Source organism: Miscanthus floridulus, chromosome 6, assembly GCF_019320115.1.
Source record: "Miscanthus floridulus cultivar M001 chromosome 6, ASM1932011v1, whole genome shotgun sequence".
Taxonomy (NCBI): domain Eukaryota; kingdom Viridiplantae; phylum Streptophyta; class Magnoliopsida; order Poales; family Poaceae; genus Miscanthus; species Miscanthus floridulus.
The window spans coordinates 95,398,772-95,415,625 of NC_089585.1; the positions used below are offsets into that span (position 1 = coordinate 95,398,772).

General features: G+C 47.0%; 4 protein-coding genes and 1 long non-coding RNA gene across 6 annotated transcripts; 4 read left to right on the plus strand and 1 right to left on the minus strand.

Annotated features, from left to right (window-relative positions):
• The first annotated feature begins 386 nt into the window (after positions 1–386).
• On the plus strand, positions 387–2,016 carry LOC136458696 (uncharacterized). Its single transcript, XR_010760040.1, has 4 exons — positions 387–561; positions 760–872; positions 1,133–1,253; positions 1,321–2,016. It is a non-coding gene; the product is annotated as an uncharacterized lncRNA (long non-coding RNA).
• Positions 2,017–2,229: 213 nt separating this feature from the next.
• LOC136460847 (uncharacterized) lies at positions 2,230–3,170 on the plus strand. Its single transcript, XM_066460396.1, has 3 exons — positions 2,230–2,585; positions 2,676–2,871; positions 2,961–3,170. Exons 1-3 carry the CDS (start codon positions 2,230–2,232, stop codon positions 3,168–3,170), a joined length of 762 nt encoding a protein of 253 aa, XP_066316493.1.
• Positions 3,171–3,317: 147 nt separating this feature from the next.
• LOC136458697 (uncharacterized) lies at positions 3,318–4,644 on the plus strand. 2 transcript variants are annotated; one of them, XM_066458623.1, is made up of 4 exons: positions 3,318–3,421; positions 3,498–3,887; positions 3,975–4,172; positions 4,367–4,644. In XM_066458623.1, exons 1-4 carry the CDS (start codon positions 3,356–3,358, stop codon positions 4,469–4,471), a joined length of 759 nt encoding a protein of 252 aa, XP_066314720.1. In that variant the 5' UTR covers positions 3,318–3,355; the 3' UTR covers positions 4,472–4,644. The 2 variants fall into 2 exon arrangements, with proteins under 2 accessions (XP_066314720.1, XP_066314721.1); XM_066458624.1 differs by having other exon boundaries at positions 3,975–4,145.
• Positions 4,645–7,234: 2,590 nt separating this feature from the next.
• LOC136458698 (uncharacterized) lies at positions 7,235–8,011 on the plus strand. Its single transcript, XM_066458625.1, has 2 exons — positions 7,235–7,528; positions 7,720–8,011. Exons 1-2 carry the CDS (start codon positions 7,372–7,374, stop codon positions 7,842–7,844), a joined length of 282 nt encoding a protein of 93 aa, XP_066314722.1. The 5' UTR covers positions 7,235–7,371; the 3' UTR covers positions 7,845–8,011.
• A 428-nt stretch (positions 8,012–8,439) lies between these two features.
• LOC136456366 (tubby-like F-box protein 1) lies at positions 8,440–14,397 on the minus strand. The gene is made up of 4 exons (XM_066456201.1): positions 13,958–14,397; positions 11,923–12,010; positions 10,985–11,114; positions 8,440–10,120 (listed from the first exon to the last, which is right to left on the minus strand). Exons 1-4 carry the CDS (start codon positions 14,255–14,257, stop codon positions 9,562–9,564), a joined length of 1,077 nt encoding a protein of 358 aa, XP_066312298.1. The 5' UTR covers positions 14,258–14,397; the 3' UTR covers positions 8,440–9,561.
• Between the last annotated feature and the right edge of the window lie 2,457 nt (positions 14,398–16,854).

The following is a 16,854-nucleotide window of genomic DNA, read 5'->3' on the forward strand; positions in this document are numbered from 1 at the left end:
TTGTTGTTGTGTTTGTCCGTCGGTCCATCTAACGCTGAGGCTCCAATGGTGTTTGGCCTCGAGCCCTCCACCTAGTGTTGGATGGTCCAGTTCCCATAGAAGCCAAATACAAAGATGGCGCTTTCATTGGGACAAGAACATGACCCTCGCCGCCTAGCCTAGGTAGCCCCCTACTGCACAGGGGCACAAACACGTGTGCCTCCTTGCGGCCAACCTGCCGGTCACCTTGACGTCTTCTTGGTTCTTGCACTCTGTTCATTATGATGTACTGCCTTTCATTATGATTAATCTAGCTAACCGTTACAAGTAGGTGTTTGATTATTGGCATGATAATTAACGAAATGAAAGTACGCTGATGAACACATTGTTCAGTAGAGCGTGTAAATTTAGGATTTACTGGTTCAGTACTTTTCTGCAGTTGCACTTGTTTTATTCACTGTCTAAGCGGGTCATGTTTTGAAGCAATTACTTGGGCATGCAATGCAGGTGGTTCTGGATAACGGCCTCGTCTGGACGACCTTGCCGTCACCTTCACTTCCCCGTCCCTCGGTCGAGTAGAAGGTAAAACCATGGGTTGTCGGCCATCGCGCCGTTTTTTGATGTGGATGGCCTTCGTGCCTCCCATTGTTGATGTGTCGGCCTTTGTGCCGTGAATGTGGGTGTTGGCCATCGAGCCGATTTTTTTTGCAGGTTTTGGAAACCTCCCCGTACAGGGGAGGTTCTGCCGAAATTTTTAACTTATACCCTTTTTTTTTGCAGAGCAAAGGACGTCAAAGGAGCTTCAGAGTAGTCGATTGTCCTCGTCGGCGCTGCGACTCTCCACTGCCCCGACTCGCCACTGCCCCGCTACCCTGTCTCCACCGCCACCTTAGGTATAAACAACCTCTACTCCTGTATCTTTGTCGTAGACTGCGTAAACCAGTTAGGCGTCTCCCGTCCGAAAGAGATACGGTTGGAGGCATGCAGATCACCGTGTGTATCTGACCGTATCTGTTTCGGATTGTCCACGTTTTTTGGACAGCCCGCGTATGCGTAGATGAGGTCAGTTTCCATGCTCCGCTCCGATCGGAGCCAGAATTTCGGCAGCACCTCCCCATTCAACGTCCAACCCTATTGATTCTCGCTCCAACAGGGAATTTGTTCGTGAATCCTGGCATGAACCTAGGGATCCTACCCCGCAGGAACAAGACACCCTTCTATCGCGGGGCGCGGGAGCGGATAGGCCTGATTTCATTTCTTGGTTTAAACGAAAGGTAATGTCCAATTTAGCTTGTACATTCGATATTCGAATATAACGATCTATCATGTTTGAGCTTGCAGGCCCAGACCGATTCGTCCATGAGTGATGAGTTGAAACAAGTTGCGAACGGCTGCCAAGCTAGGGTGAAGTCATTTACCGGATATGACGTGAATGGTTATCGTTTCCACACAACAAGATACGAGCAAACCCGGCCCAATCGGAAAACCACAAATAGCGGAGTTTGTACGCCTGGCACTGATGGTCTCGACTACCATGGAAGAGTTGAGGAGATCTACCAACTAGAATTTGATGGTGACAAACCTCTTAAACCTGTCATGTTCAAATGCCATTGGTTCAATCCTCGCGAAACGAGACTGACCCCTCATCTTGGGCTAGTCGAGGTGCGAGAAGATTCCGTTTATCCGGGAAAAGACATCTACATTGTGGCTCAACAGGCCGTGCAGGTGTATTACACGAGATATGCCAACCAAGCCAAACAGGAGCTTCAGGGTTGGGCTATTGTGCACCAGGTTTCTCCACACGGCAAACTACCAACCCCTAACGATGACGATTACAACTTTAACACAAACACATATGATGGAGAGTTCTATCAGGAAGATGGGCTACCGGGGACGCTTCAGATAGTCCTACCCGAGGCCCTCGAAATGGAAGTAGACAACGAAACAGTTGATGACGAGGACGATGGAGATGTGGTGCAAAATGCCAAGGACATACAAATGCTTGAGCGATTACTTGTAGCAAGTGACGAGGACGATAACATAGAACCCTCGGATAGTGTTGCCTATTTGGATAATGTTGACAGTGATGACGAGACCTATAATCCCAATCATGAAGATTATTCGTAATACATGTAATACTATGTCTTGTTTATTTATTTTCATTTATATTTTGTTTATTTATTTTCAGTCTCTAATATGTGTACTAACAAGTCTTGTTCATTCTTCGTGCGTGCAGGTGATTGATCAAAGATGGCGAGTAGCCGGCCACGATGTGACACACCCTCGGCTTACGCGAGGAGGCCGCCGGAGGAGGGGGAGGCAGGCGAGGGACAGTTGCAGGAGGCAGCGGGAGGACGAGGGACAACGGCAAGAGGCCGCGGGAGGAGGGGGAGGCAGACGACAGGAGGCAGTGGTAGGAGGCAGCGGACTCAGCCCCCTGAGCCCGTGCCACCGACGGAGGAGGAGGAGGAGGTCGAGGAGGAGCAGGGTGCGGCGCCCGAGGACGAGGGAGGCGAGGCGTCGGGTGTCTACCAGCGAGGCCCGGCGAAGCTCCCTTCGTTTCCGCTTCCTCAGAACCGTCTAGTGCTTCGCCCTGTGCCGCCCAAGTAAGTAAATATAAATGATATCACAACTACTTCATATGATATGTTTGAAATCGAAAGAGAAACTGATAAATTTTCTTCTTACTTGTGCAGGGCTTGGGAGGTGTTGTCAGGTACTCCTCTGCGCTCTCCCGCGACCGTCTTGGGTGTGTTGTGTCGGAAGTGGTTCCCCGGCATTGTGGAGTTGCCGTCGGAGGCCCGAGAGCCAGCCTACACGTGGGAGAGGTACGCCCTGGGCGAGGACGACCAGTACCGCAACAAGCAGGAGCGGATACTTGCTGAGTTTTGGGTAAGTTCCTCTCGCACAACATTAATCAATCCTTCACATTGAATTCTATTTTTTTCAAATAACGATTGGATATATCATCTTTTATGCAGAGGTTTTTCAGGGCCGAAGAAGGAACCGAGGGCCTCGCTGATCATGTGGCGCATGCAGCCTGTAGGAAGTATGTCACCGACATGTTTTATGAGGCGCGCGTCCAGGCCCACATAGACTACTACGCGTCGGCTCGTAGAATGACAGTCACCAAGAGGGAGGCTCGACAGATGACGCTGACCCAGGAGCAGTACCTTGAGGTACATGAATAACATTGATATTGTTTTGTTTTTGAATTAAATATGTTCAATTTCATCTTCATATATGTCAAACACTCGTTGACATGTAGGTGATTCCCTGGTGGTGCCGAGCGCATGCCGATGCCTGGACAATGATCGTGGCTAGGTGGTTTACGCCGGCCTACATAGAGAAGCACGAGTCTTAGCGGGCACTGCGTATGCTCAGGCCAGCTGCCACTCACCATCAAGGCAGCAGGAGTCTCCCCGGATTCAAATCGGCATATGTAAGTGATTTTTCTTCTATTTAGTTTCACGCTTAACGTATGCCTGATTGCTCACCACCTGCCGCCTTTCTCGCAGGAGGCTGCGCACCCGGACGAGGATGTCTCGATGTTCACGGCGTGGGCTATGTCCCACCAGACCAGGGTGGCCGGCGACGTCACCTGGGACCCGGCTGCCCCTCGCGAGGCATACTCCGACCCTAACGTGTACACTAAAGTCCAGGAGTACACGTCGGCGGTACAGCAGCGGCACGGGCCAGAGTACGACGTCCGCACCGAGCCCATTGATGCCGAGGCCATCATGAGGCTCGGTGGCGGCAGGAAGCACGGCCGGACGTGGATTGCGAACGCCGCCATCGACCCCACCACTGTTCCCACTCTGAGCCAGCTCCGAGCACAGAGCACGAGTTCCAGCCAGCCCATACGCTCACGGCCTACTCCGACACTGCAGCGGGTCGATGCGCTCGAGGTAATTATTGTTTTACTCGTCGTAAATTAATATTCTCACACTTGAGTTAGTTTTGCATTACTGAAATATTGGAGTGCAATATTGCAGGCCCAGAACAACGAGAAGACGGCGCAGATCACGGCCCTCACTGCTCGGCTGGAGGCTGAGCAGGCCGCTCGGCAGGCCCAGGAGGTCAGGATTGCAGAAATGATGCAAATCATGCAAGCTCTTGGGCAGAAGACGGGTGTGCCTGTGCAGATGTCAGCTCCTCCGCCTCAGGTGCCGCACGCGTTTGCAGCTACTCCTGTAAGCGTTAAAGTTCACTTCTCGCTTGTGTGACATAGAAACCCAGAGAACACTAGCTACTGATTTGCTTGTATGACATAGAAACCCAGACAACACTAGCTATAAAAATTTTGATAGGTTTCTGTCTAAATACTAAAACTGTAGTCCTAGAATAATTACTGCAATCTCACATAAGCATATAATTGTTTGTGCAGCCTCAGTCGGCGGGTTCCAATAACCCCCCTCGTGCGTCACCTGATTCTGGAGGCTTCGTTACACCACCCTCGACGCAGAGGCCAGACGGTTGGGAAGGTTGGTGACGCAGAGGCCAGACGGTTGGAGAGGTTGGCCAGCCTCAGTCGGATTTGAACTTGTGGACTTGACACTTGAGTTAGATTGTGGACTTATGGAATTGTTGAATTTGGACTTGTGATGATACATGTGATATCTGTGAGATATATGTGATATTTGTGAGATATATGTGATGATTGTGATATTTGTGGGATATTTCTGCTGTTGAATATATATATATATATATTTTGCATGGAAAGCAAGAAACAGGTGGGATGCTGAAAATTTTCACTGGTCTTTGCCGAGGGCCTTGACCATAGCCCTCGGCAAAGAAAATCCCAGGAAAAATTAAAAACAGGTCTTTGCCGAGGGCCTTAACCATAGCCCTCGGCAAAGAAATTCCCAGGAAAAATTAAAAAGTAGGTCTTTGCCGAGGGTTTTGAACACAGCCCTCGGTAAAGAAATTCCGAGACAAAAATAAAAACGTAGCTCTTTGCCGAGGGCCTTAGATATAGCTCTCGGCAAAGAAATTCCGAGAAAAAAAAAGAAAATAGGTCTTTGCCGAGGGCCTGTATGTCAGCCCTCGGCAAAGAAGCCGTGGAAAATAACCGCGTACCTAACGGCTACTTTACTTTGCCGAGGGTCGCCGTTAGCCCTCGGCAAATACTTTGCCGAGTGCCCGATAAAAGGCCCTCGGCAAAGAGTCCTTCGCCGACGTTTTTTTTCCCGAGGGTTCTTCACCGAGGGCTGCCCTCGGCAAATCCTTCGCTGACGGTTGAAGAGCCTTTGCCGAGGGCTTCAGGCCCTCGGCAAAGACCCTGCGTCCAGTAGTGAGTCATTGGAAAAAAGGAAATTTTAATTAGTCCATATTTAGCTTATTATCCAATGTCGGACTAAACTTTAGAGCCTAGACGTTCCGCTTTCCATTACTAGCTCCGATCACTGGCTGATGTGCTTGATGTGGCATCGCATGGCAGCGGCGGTGTTGCCTGCCGCTGCTCCTGCTTGATGATCAATGCGGTTAGCCCAATGCCTGGCGCAGACGCGATGGGATGAGACGGGAGTACAAGCCAGTGGATGCTTGGGTTTCGACTTTTCTCGTGCACAGTGCGTGTATGGATCCACAGAGATCTTAAGAAACTGGATAGAAAAACTCTCAAAATCCTAGAATTCCATCAAACACCCTAGATTCTAGAGGATTCTAACATTCAGATATAGAGATTATTTTTTTTCCAGAATCTTTATTTTACAATCCCCATCCAAACATGCCCTTGGGTGAATCGGACCAGCGGTTTCCTCGGTTGGGCTTGGGCCCACTCCTCAGCTGCTGCGGCTATGTGTGGGACATCGTTTCACTGGGCTCTCCTATCTGTGGCCAGCGGCCCAATATGGTCGAGCTAGCGCACGGGCTTGTGACATATTATGGCCTGGCCTGTGGCTTTCCATCGGATGGCGCACGAATGAATTTCTTCTCCAAGCAACGAAGCTACAACCTAGCCAGGGCTGCCTGACGTATGTGTAACTGTAAGGTGATTCCGTATTGCATGGAGGCCAGCACCACCTCTTGTCATCTTGCATTTTTAGACCCCCTTTAGATCCATCAGTATTAATCCTTTAGCTGCTAGCAGAGAAAAGCTAACTAATAGCTTTTTTTATTAGTGAGGCTAGCTTGGATGCACTTGAGCGGAGAGTTTTATGATATTATTTACAAGACTGTCACATTAACTTTTGTATTGGTAATTGTGACAACAGGTTTCATCCAGATAAAACTCTATGAAATTCTTTCTCTCTCTTTTTATAATTGATCTGCCAAGTCATCAAACCTGCTGACGTGTCACAATACTAAATACAAATGAAATTCATATGAAACTCGCTGAGGCTGAGCTAAGCAGGAGAGGAATTCAATCGAAGGTCACTGTACTTCGCCGTTGGCGCTAGGTATATAAAAGTACCGGGGTCAACGCAAACAACGCGACGGAAGCCCGTACGCAAGCAATGACGCAACGGACCCCCTCCAGTTACGATGGATGCACCTCACGGCTCACGTTAAGGGACACGGCGGCATTCATGCATCGCCATCTCTCCCAGGCCTATAGACCTTAAAAAAAAATCGTGCCACTGGATCGGCATGAATATGATCGATAGATCTCGCGCAGGTACATGTGCGAATGATGACCCATGCATGCATGTATCTGTGCAGGTCGATCTCCATTTAATTTAATTTTTACTATATTTGCATACAGCTTCATTGTTTTTTTTTTGAACATCACTCCTCAGTCTTTATTATTCATTAATGTTTGGTCCAGCTGAGTCGCGAACCACCAAACCATTTACAAAACTACTTGTACGTACCGACGATGGTCGTCCCTTTCGGCGGGTGTATATACCATAATAATGAATGCACGCAGAAAATAACCTCTAGGCGTCCTCTGAAATGTCGTTCACCAGAGGGAATCTTTTGATCTTTCCAGGCACGCACACACGACGTACGTGACGTGGGTCAATTTGTCCTTGCTGCATCGGGTCTTCCCGCGTGTCCAGGTCGCCGGCCGCGTCGGACTCTTGAACGGCCAGCATGCATCGATGCATGCATATGGCCACTCATTAACCGAGGGAGGTCGATCAATCGTTACCAGTCATCAGTCTCCTCTCTCGACCCCGCGCACATGAAGCCCGATTCGATCGCGAGGTCCGGCGCAGCCCAACCCAACCCCTCCCCCAAGTCTCTCCTCCTGTCCACGTACGCCCGCGCGCGCGCGGGTATAAAACGCGTCGTACCCGCCGCTCCAGCGGACACGTCTCTTATTACTAGCTTCCAAACTAACAGACCACTACTATCAGCTGTCATTCATTGCCTGGGACAGGAAGCAAGCGATCGAAGGGGTCGATCGGCTGAACAAGAAGGCGGGCGCGTAGAGGTAGTGCCATCATGCTTGCGAGCGCGACGAGAGCAGGGACGACGTCGACCAAGCCCGGCCACGCCGCGGGCGCCGTCCGTGGAGCCGGCGGCAGCGGCACCCCCGCCGTCGTCGTCACCGGCGCCGGGCAACAGGAGGTCACCGTCTCGCAGTTCGTCGCGCAGCTAGGTTCGTTCCTTCTAACAGAAACCGATGATTGAGCTAGCTAGCTAGAGAGATGTTCACAGTTCACAGCACTGTTATTAATTTAATCTGTAGCAAGAGTGATATGATATGATGATCAGATGAGTGATCGCTGATGAAAATGGTGGGTGCACAAAAAAGAGCGATTGATTTCAGCTTGCGTTGTGCTTTGGCAGATGAGGCGGCGCGGCTGAGGCTGGACAGCATGCACCAGAGGCTGAGGCTGCTGGAGCAGCAGATGGAGACGCTGGAGGCCGAGGTCGGCGAAGCCAGCAGCACTAGGATGGACACCTACGCCTAGTCTTAGTCGCCTAGAGTAGTTGCTAGCGGCTGGCCAGATCGATCCGTCGATCCGGAAGCAGACCACAGATCTTTTTCTTTTCCTTTTTCTTGATTAAATATTTCTCATGTACATGGACGATGATTAGAACAATATATGACGACGCATGGATGATGCCGTTGCTAAAACTATCTCCACAGTTTTGGAGCGACCTGGAAAAGTACGGCAGTTCGTTTGCATCGTCACTCTCATCTTCTGTGTGGAAATGGATGCCGTTCCAAGCATGCGTGCTGGACTTCCTGAATTCTAGAAGAACAGTTAATAGTAGAAGCCAATCTCAGTTGACTAGGAGTATTCAGAGTTCAGACAGTAGCTGATCGAGTGGCTGGGCTTGCGGTCCCCAGTCCCCCTGCAATCTTTGCAACAGCAACACCTTAAGACGGATAGATCGAGACCAGCGAAAACGCACAAATACGGCTGACGCCTGATAGAGAGTCCCTGAGGTTGACAAATTGCACAAAATGATATCATAGAAGATTTCCGTAACAGGTGCTCAGCACCTCAGCACTATTAACAGTAGTATCCAAACAAAACAAAATGATATTTATCAGAAAGGGGAAAGATGTATCACTTCACCATGAACATATACGTACATTGAAATGTCTTTTGCATGGAACCAGAGCAAAAGTTCATAACACAGAATTTCCTTCTTGAACAAGTCCTTTTGACGACACAACAGTATAGTACATCTCTTGTACAACAGCATGGTACAAATAGTACATCGATACAACAACAACAACAACAATATAGCCTTTGAGTCCCAAGCAAATTAGAGTAGGCTAGAGTTAAAACCCACCGAGAGCCCCAAGTCACGGTTCAGGCACTTCAATAGCTGTTTTCTAAATACTCCTATTCAAACATAGATCTCTAGGTATATCCCAAGCTTTCAAATATCTTTTTATTACCTCTCCATATCAATTTCGGTCTTCCTCTACCTCTACTCGTTAGCTTGGCTTAGGACTCCACAATGCACTAATGCCTCTGAAGGTCTTCTTTGGACATGGCCAAACCACCTCAACCGATGTCGGACAAGCTTTTCTTCAATTGGTGCTACCTCTAGACGATCACGTATATTATCGTTCCGAACCCGGTCCATTCTTGTGTGACCGTAAATCTATCGCAACATACGCATTTCTGCAACACTCAGATGTTGAACATATCGAATCTTTGTAGGCCAACATTCTGCTCCATACAACATAGCCGGTCTAATCGCCGTTCTATAGAACTTGCCTTTTAACTTTTGTGGTACCTTCTTATCACCGAGAATGCCAGAAACTTGTCGCCACTTGATCCACCTTGCTTTGATTCTGTGGCTAACGTCCGCATCAATATCTCCATCCCTCTGTAGCATCGATCCTAGATACTAAAAGGTATCTTTCTTAGGCACTACTTGATCTTCCAAACTCACATCACCCTCCTCATGTACAACTCCGCCAAAGTAGCATCTCATGTATTCGGTTTTAGTTCTGCTCAATCTAAAACCTTTAGACTAAAGGGTCTGTCGCCATAACTCTAGTTTCCTATTTACTTCAGCCTGGCTTTCCTATTTACAACTCCACTAACATCGATACTCAACTAAAAAAAAAAGAACAGATCACATAGTAACAACAACAAGCAAGCAAGCAAGCCACCACCGCCACAAACCATATAGCCACACGAAGAGCATCAAACTGTATCGCTATTCACAGGCTAGCTTGGTCCCAAAGCTGCTGAGGCTGATGGCAAAGGCTTGGAACGCGGAGAGTGGTTGCCGGTAATCCATCGTGAACATATCGTGGTCGACCTTACCAAACTGCAGCAGAACCGTTTTATCATCCACGCTGCTAGTAGGGTCACTGGGGTCGGGAGCAGCCACAAGCTGGAAATTCTTGACTGATGCAACTGTTACCCGCCCATGGAAGTTTAAGCACCAGCACTGCAGGTGCTCATGCCAGCGGGGTGCTTTATTCCGTAAAGTTGTGGGACCCAGGGGCCTCTTGAACTTTGTCTTGAGTGAGTTTTCCCAAGTCTCTTGGGCTGAAGGGCATTCAAGAGTGCAATACATTCTCCTAGGGCCTCTGGATTTGAGCAAGTTGTATTTGTATGAAACCTGTCCAACTTCATAGTTGCCAGCCGATACTTGGGGACTAATCCTTCTGCTTCCAAAAGGACGACTAGATCGACTACTTGATGCTTTAGCACCATCATATGGTGGCTTGCTATCATATATTTTGAAGTTTGTCCCCCAGAAATCAGATCTAAACAGGGTGCAGAAGTAGAACTGTATGTTAAGGTGGGGAAACAGGTTCCAATACAAGTATTAAAACATAACAGGAGAACAACAATCTATTCCCTCCGTCCTGAAATATAATGGATTTTGTGTTGTCCTAGTCAAAACTGTCCAAAGTTTGACCAAGTTTATAGAGAAGAGTATTAACGTCTACCATATCAAAGAGGTAAATTAAGAAAATATTTTCATAATGTACCTAATGATGCTAATTTAGTTTCATAAATATATTGTTCTGTGTACGCTTGGTCAAACTTATGACAATACTTAGGACAACTCAAAATCCCTTATATTTCAGGAGAGAGAGAGTATGCTGTCTGCACAGAGAATTTAAACAAGGGAAAGTGTCATATAACCTAACCTAAGACAGTGAAGTGCTGACTTTTCCAACAATTAGATAGTCAATGAACTTTTGCAATACCAAATACGTCAGCAGTGCAAGGACACAACTTAACCAGTCAATTGCAAAGTTGCAATGGATCCCATGTATTGCAAGCCCTAAGACCAAGTAATGTATAAGGCATGCTAGCGGGTTCGGGGAGTTTGTTCTTCAATAAGAGTACTACAACAGTGTACGGTGTAAACCATCAAAACATATTACCAGGTAGTTGAAGAGCAAGTCATATCAAAACACAGGTACCAGTTGGAACTCACAAATCCTGCAATTTTATTCATTTTGCGTATCTTAACTTATGCTTTCAAAAATCTGTTGTCAACTACATGAAATGTATGTGCCACCTAATCGCACCAGAACACGTCACTTTCAGCAACCAATTCATAAGCAGAGTTAATCCAAGAAGGTTCAGGAGAACTCTGGAATCATGTTGAACCTCACCTCAGTTTCCCCATGTATGCATTGCTCCCTTGTGATAAGTCCTCTGAATCAAGAGATATAATGTACTCAGTATGGGGACCACGCCTAAATCTTCTAGCAGCCATGAGAAACTTCCCTTTAGCCACAGGTGCTGTCAGATGCCCAAAAAAAAGACGAAGAAAAGGTATTAATCATCAAGAATATCTGATGGTCAGAAGGCTGAAGAAAAAATATATCTAATGTAAAAAAAAGTTACAAACAGACTTCTATGTAAACATAAAAGAACAAATCCACAGCCAGCTTGGAATGTGCAGTTGTGCACTTCAAAATAATTCTACATAAAAAAAACATGTAGTGTTTGATGGAATATGCACACAAGCATAAATTATAAAAAATATGATCATTACGTGTACTATGAGACTTCTTTTAACCCAAGCTTAGGTGTAGATGCACCTCAGTTGAAAAGATACAATCAGAAAATCTAAGATAAAATAACAGGGAGTCTCTTAAGGAAATAATTAGCCTGGCCATCGCTGAGCTGTTGAGGATAAGTAAGAGCTTGTACACCCATTCCCATTTTGGGTGAAACAGATGTGAAGTACTGTCACTAACTCACTATCCATGATTTCATGTATGTTATAGGACTATACAAGGGCTACAGGTAACTATCTAGTAACCAGCAGTGTTCATGTAAACTGCTTGTCCTGTTTCACTATCCAATCTACCTTGTTTCCCCATGATCACAAATGAGCTAAACCCAAATGCATCCCATTGTCCAGGAAATTTAATCTATCATGCTGGTCTGATGACAGGAAGCGATTAAGTATGGAAGTGAAATAGCCAGAATTCCATAAGAAAGAATACATCATCCATTATTTAACAATGAAAAAAGGTGCTAGATTCTCTTAAAGTGGACTTTAAATGAAGTAATGAACGTACACATCATATCTTGTACTTACAACTTGTGAAGCCAAGGTAGAGGTAGAATGTAGAGTTCTTCTTATTCCGCTTGATAAAGCACTGCATTGGGCTATCCCTTGGCCCTGGCTGTGTTTTGAGAAATGGTGTAAGATTTAGGCACACAGATGTCAAATAAGAAACACTATGACACTGAATTTGCAAGGAAATTTCTCAAACTATGTCCTAAATATCTGAATGGCTGGTACGTATCAAAATCGCTGATGACGCCATATAAGGGAAACCATGCAATCGACCTACCAGGTTGTTTCTCTCATTAGAATCTTAAATAACCAAAGTAACTGAAGCTAACAAAGATATGCAAACAAGCACTACCACAAACCGCCAGAAAATGCTAACTTCCACATTCCATCTCTGCCAGGTTAATTTGTAGCAAAAACTAGACATTTCTGATTGTGGGATATTTTTGTAACCCATGGCCAGCATCAAGCGTCACTGAAACCATTAGATAAACTAATCGACCAAATTTAGTCACCTCCAAAAGCTAACTCTGAGCACACAACTGTAAGTTATATATATGAAAACTCTGAGACAGATTATTGGGCAAAAAGTATGTCAGATTTTGGACCTTATGATGGAGATCCAGCTACCTATCCCCCCCCCCCCCCCCCCCCCCCCCATATTGCTACTTCAATGATACCTTAACACCTGATTCAATGGACCACATGAAGCACCACACCTGCCACCTCCTGCCATCTGCATGCCATGGTGTCACCCACAACGAGCACCACGCCACTGCTTCCTGCCTTCCATTGCCTGTCAGGTTTGCCGACCTTCCTCTGCTGACGCCGGTAAGGTCCTTGGTCTTCGTCATCCACTACCGCCCTCCATACGACTCCTTTCATTTCTCTCATAGTTTTCCTCCTGGCTCCGGCGCCCCCACTCTGCCCGCCTCCTCTGTCTTTAGCGGCTCCTGCCACTGCATCCATCATCACTGCTAGTCCCTCGCTAACTAGAAACAAATGTACCTCCCCCGTCATCAATTCCCACCACCACAGCCGACAGCACCATCATCGACCACAAATCCCTACCCACCAAAACTTTTTTGGAGTTTCAGCGCAAAACGCACCGGTAATTGCATTATCACAAGGACCAGAGAAACAGGTTTAAGCATTCGGTGTTCGTCACCCATACGCATCAACACAACTCCACGCTCTCCAACATTAACCACTGACTAACAGCAGCTAAGAACAATTACATATTCCACTCCTCACCAAACTTTAAGATACTGAGCCATTTCCCCTTAGCCGCCAAGCGTTCTGAAGCATCCACCAGGAGATTCGCAATTTCATCAGGGTAGTCCTTCTGCTTCCAGTCCAGAGTCGACTTGTACATGATTCTATTCCATTCATCATCCACCTGGTTTAGCCAGTCAACCTTGGGTGGCTGGTTGCCAGCCTTCTGAGCTTTTCCAGCTTTGTATTGAACTCCGGCTTCTTCTCGGTTGGACAAAGTAAGATCCAGCCCGTGAGCATGGCCAAAATTACCCACCAAAACCCCCAACCCCTAACCCTAAACTTCGTTGCAGTGCATGGAGTTCTTGAGTTTTCAAGAGACGGAGGTCAGCTTGAATCATTTTGCAAAATCGTGAGGTTGGTAATTCAACATATTTTGCATTCTAGATTTGTTGACAGACATCTAGCAATTATCATATATAAAACAATACAAATCTACTAACCCCGCCAGTACTCCAATTTCTCAAACTCGCGAGAGTAAGCAATCTCATGGATACATGGCCAGAACTGACGGTTCAAAAGTACTCAGAGGCCAGATTCGCCCTCAAATTTCACATAACTACCTAGTCCGATACGTCAATACCATCATTCATCACGGAAGCTTCGCCAGTAAGGACCAAAATCGCATATTGCATCGATCCCTCCTCAAAATAATCGAGACGAGATGGATATACACAGACCAACGCCGCCGCACACACTGAATCAGCACCAAAGAGCCTAAGACACTCTACTACTGACCTATGTGCGAGCGAGCAGCTCAAACCGCAGCTTCCATCCTCACCTGCTTGAGCGAGGAGGGGAAGGTGATCTTGCCGGACTCCGCCGGCGGACGCACGACGGCGACGGCGGCCTCCCGCCACCGGCGGCACACGCAGGCGCAGGAGACGACGTCCTTCCGCGCCGGCCACCGCTCGCCGCCGGACGCCTCGACGCGCCGCACCACGTCGGAGAGCAGCTCCGGCAGCAGCCTCGCCCACCTCTCCTCCTGATCCTCCGCCTCCGCATCCGGGTCCGCCTCTACCACCTCGTCCATCGCGCCGCGCTGCGGTGGCGGCGCCGCCGGGGCAGCATGCCGAGACATCTCCCCACTACAGTCGCGGGCCTCTCCTTTTTCTTCTTTTCTTTCTCTCTCTCTTCCTCTTTTTTCGCCGGCTTGTGTACTCAAAACCGCGTTCGGCTCTCCACGCCTCCACAGTCCACACCACCCCCGCCCCCGCTCTACTGTCTGGACCGTAGAACTAACTGCACTAGTAGCTGACAAGCACCGGTGGTCACCGTAGAGTCCGTCGTATGCTATTTTTTTTAAGAAAACTAGGCCCCGTTCAGTTGCCGGCCGAATTGGCGCCGCCGGAATTCGTATATCACTGTAGCGTACTGTAGTAAAGACACGAATCAAAGTTCACGGATACATGTCGGGCTCGTTTAGTTTCCAAAAAGTTTCCTAAAAAATGCTAGAGTAGTCGTCACATCGAATCAATTTGGCTACAGTAGGAGCATTAAATATAGACGAAAAAAAATTAATTGCACAGTTTTGTTGAAAATTGCGAGATGAACGTTTTGAGCCTAATTAATCCATGATTAAACACTTATTGTCAAATAAAAACAAAAATGCTACCGTAGCCAAATTCTTAGAATAGCCTCTGCGTTTTAGATTCACGTGCCCAAAACAACGTACGGTCAGCCAAGAACTAAATGTAAACAGAATGAAACGAAGGCTGCACGATAATAGATAGACCAAGCACTCATACATGAGGGACAGGACGATATATAGCTCCGAGTACAAATAGCAACAGTCACCACACATCATCAGTTCGTTAGGTCGTAAACGATCGTGGATTATAAGTTAGAATAATATTTTTCTCTAACACCAAACCAGCCGCTAGTAATAATCCATAATCATTTCAGCCGAAACGAACAAGCTACCTACCAACCGCGCAGACCATACAGTAAGTTAGTTTCCAAACCAAGGCAGGAGACAGTTCTCAAAAGACACCACAAAATGTTGCGTTGCTCTAGACATACATCCTAAAGTGTCCACGCTAGAGCCCTGGTAGCAGATCCTTCAACCTCAACTGCACTTGCAGCGATTCCTACTGAACTCGAAGATCCCTGACAACCGAGCCTCATGAGGTTAGTGTCTTACACGCTAGAACAGGCAGGCTATAGGAAATAGGGAATATATCACTCAAACCGGTGCTACACCTGAGATGTACTCTTCAACGACAGGGGCATGGGGCCTGAACTCGAAGATCCCTGACAACCGAGCCTCATGAGGTTAGTGTCTTACACGCTAGAACAGGCAGGCTATAGGAAATAGGGAATATATCACTCAAACCGGTGCTACACCTGAGATGTACTCTTCAACGACAGGGGCATGGGATCACCCATCAGCTGCATAGGCCCGTTCGTCGGTCTGAAACTTGACTGAAATTGGTTGAAAAATATTGTTCTAGCTGAATGGTTGTGAGAGAAAAACACTGTTCCAGCTGAAAAAAAAGCCGAACAAGCCGAACATAAGATAAACCGAAGAGGGCCATAGCTCTTCTAAAGCACCGTCTTGCAGAAGCATGTCTTAAGACTTTATGTTTTATCATACACTCACAGATGACAAAATACTACAGTCGCTATCGGTGCGCGCAAAAAACAAACACAGTGGAGACTTTCTAGGAAGCTATGACTGTGACATGGAATAGATTTAGAACGCACCTGTCTGCCGAGTCCAGTCCAGATATACCTGCATATCTTGTTTGTAGCTTCACGGACATGTACGCTTGCTGACAAGGCAAATACACTACCATTAGCCTTGCATGTACACCCATGCGCTTATATAGAAGCTAAACTAAAGCTGTACATACCTCGTCCTTCTTAAAACGCTCGAATGACAGGTCCACATCCGCGCAATGACCTTGTATGGATGCAAGCAAACCACTAACCGAGATACTCAGCTCCTGTATATCATTAGGAGGCACCTGTAGCGTCAGCAGCTCGTGCACGTCCTTGATGTTTTCCAGAGCCTGGTGTACCATCCTGACTGTCTTGTGTGCACAGGTCTGCAGTCCAGCCATCTGCTCACTATACGAATTTATCTCGAACACCAATCTAGCAAGAGTAGGGTAGTTCTGGTCAACTATGCTAAAACCCAACTCATGTGTTGCAGGCCTTAAGAATCGGCAGATGGCAGTCGCCTCCGCCTAGAACACTGTCATTTGCTTGGTAAATCTGTATCTGCGACGGAAATTTGTTCCTACAATCTTTGTACAGAAATCTCCATCCGTTGTTGTCCTAGTCCTAATAGACACTTCTGTTTCATAGAATCTCCTAGTCATCACATCTAGAATAGCCCTAAGGTGTTCCATATAACGGCCCGGCCGTGCACCCACCTGATTCGAGAACAACATGCAATGGTAAATAAATGTCTGGGCAGACCTACATTTTGTTTGTCTCAATAGCACGATGTAATGCACGTACATAAAAAGATACGCTGCGTAACGACCCAAAAATCCACACACCAAAAATCATAACTACAAAACTTTTATTGTTACCCTATGCAATGTTGAGTGACATCTGTAGGAGCCAACCCTAGGTGTTGCATTAGAAGTAACCCAACTAGACAATTTCATGAGCATGGCATGTCATTTGTTAATTATGTTTAATCAAATACTGACAAATAAAATATAG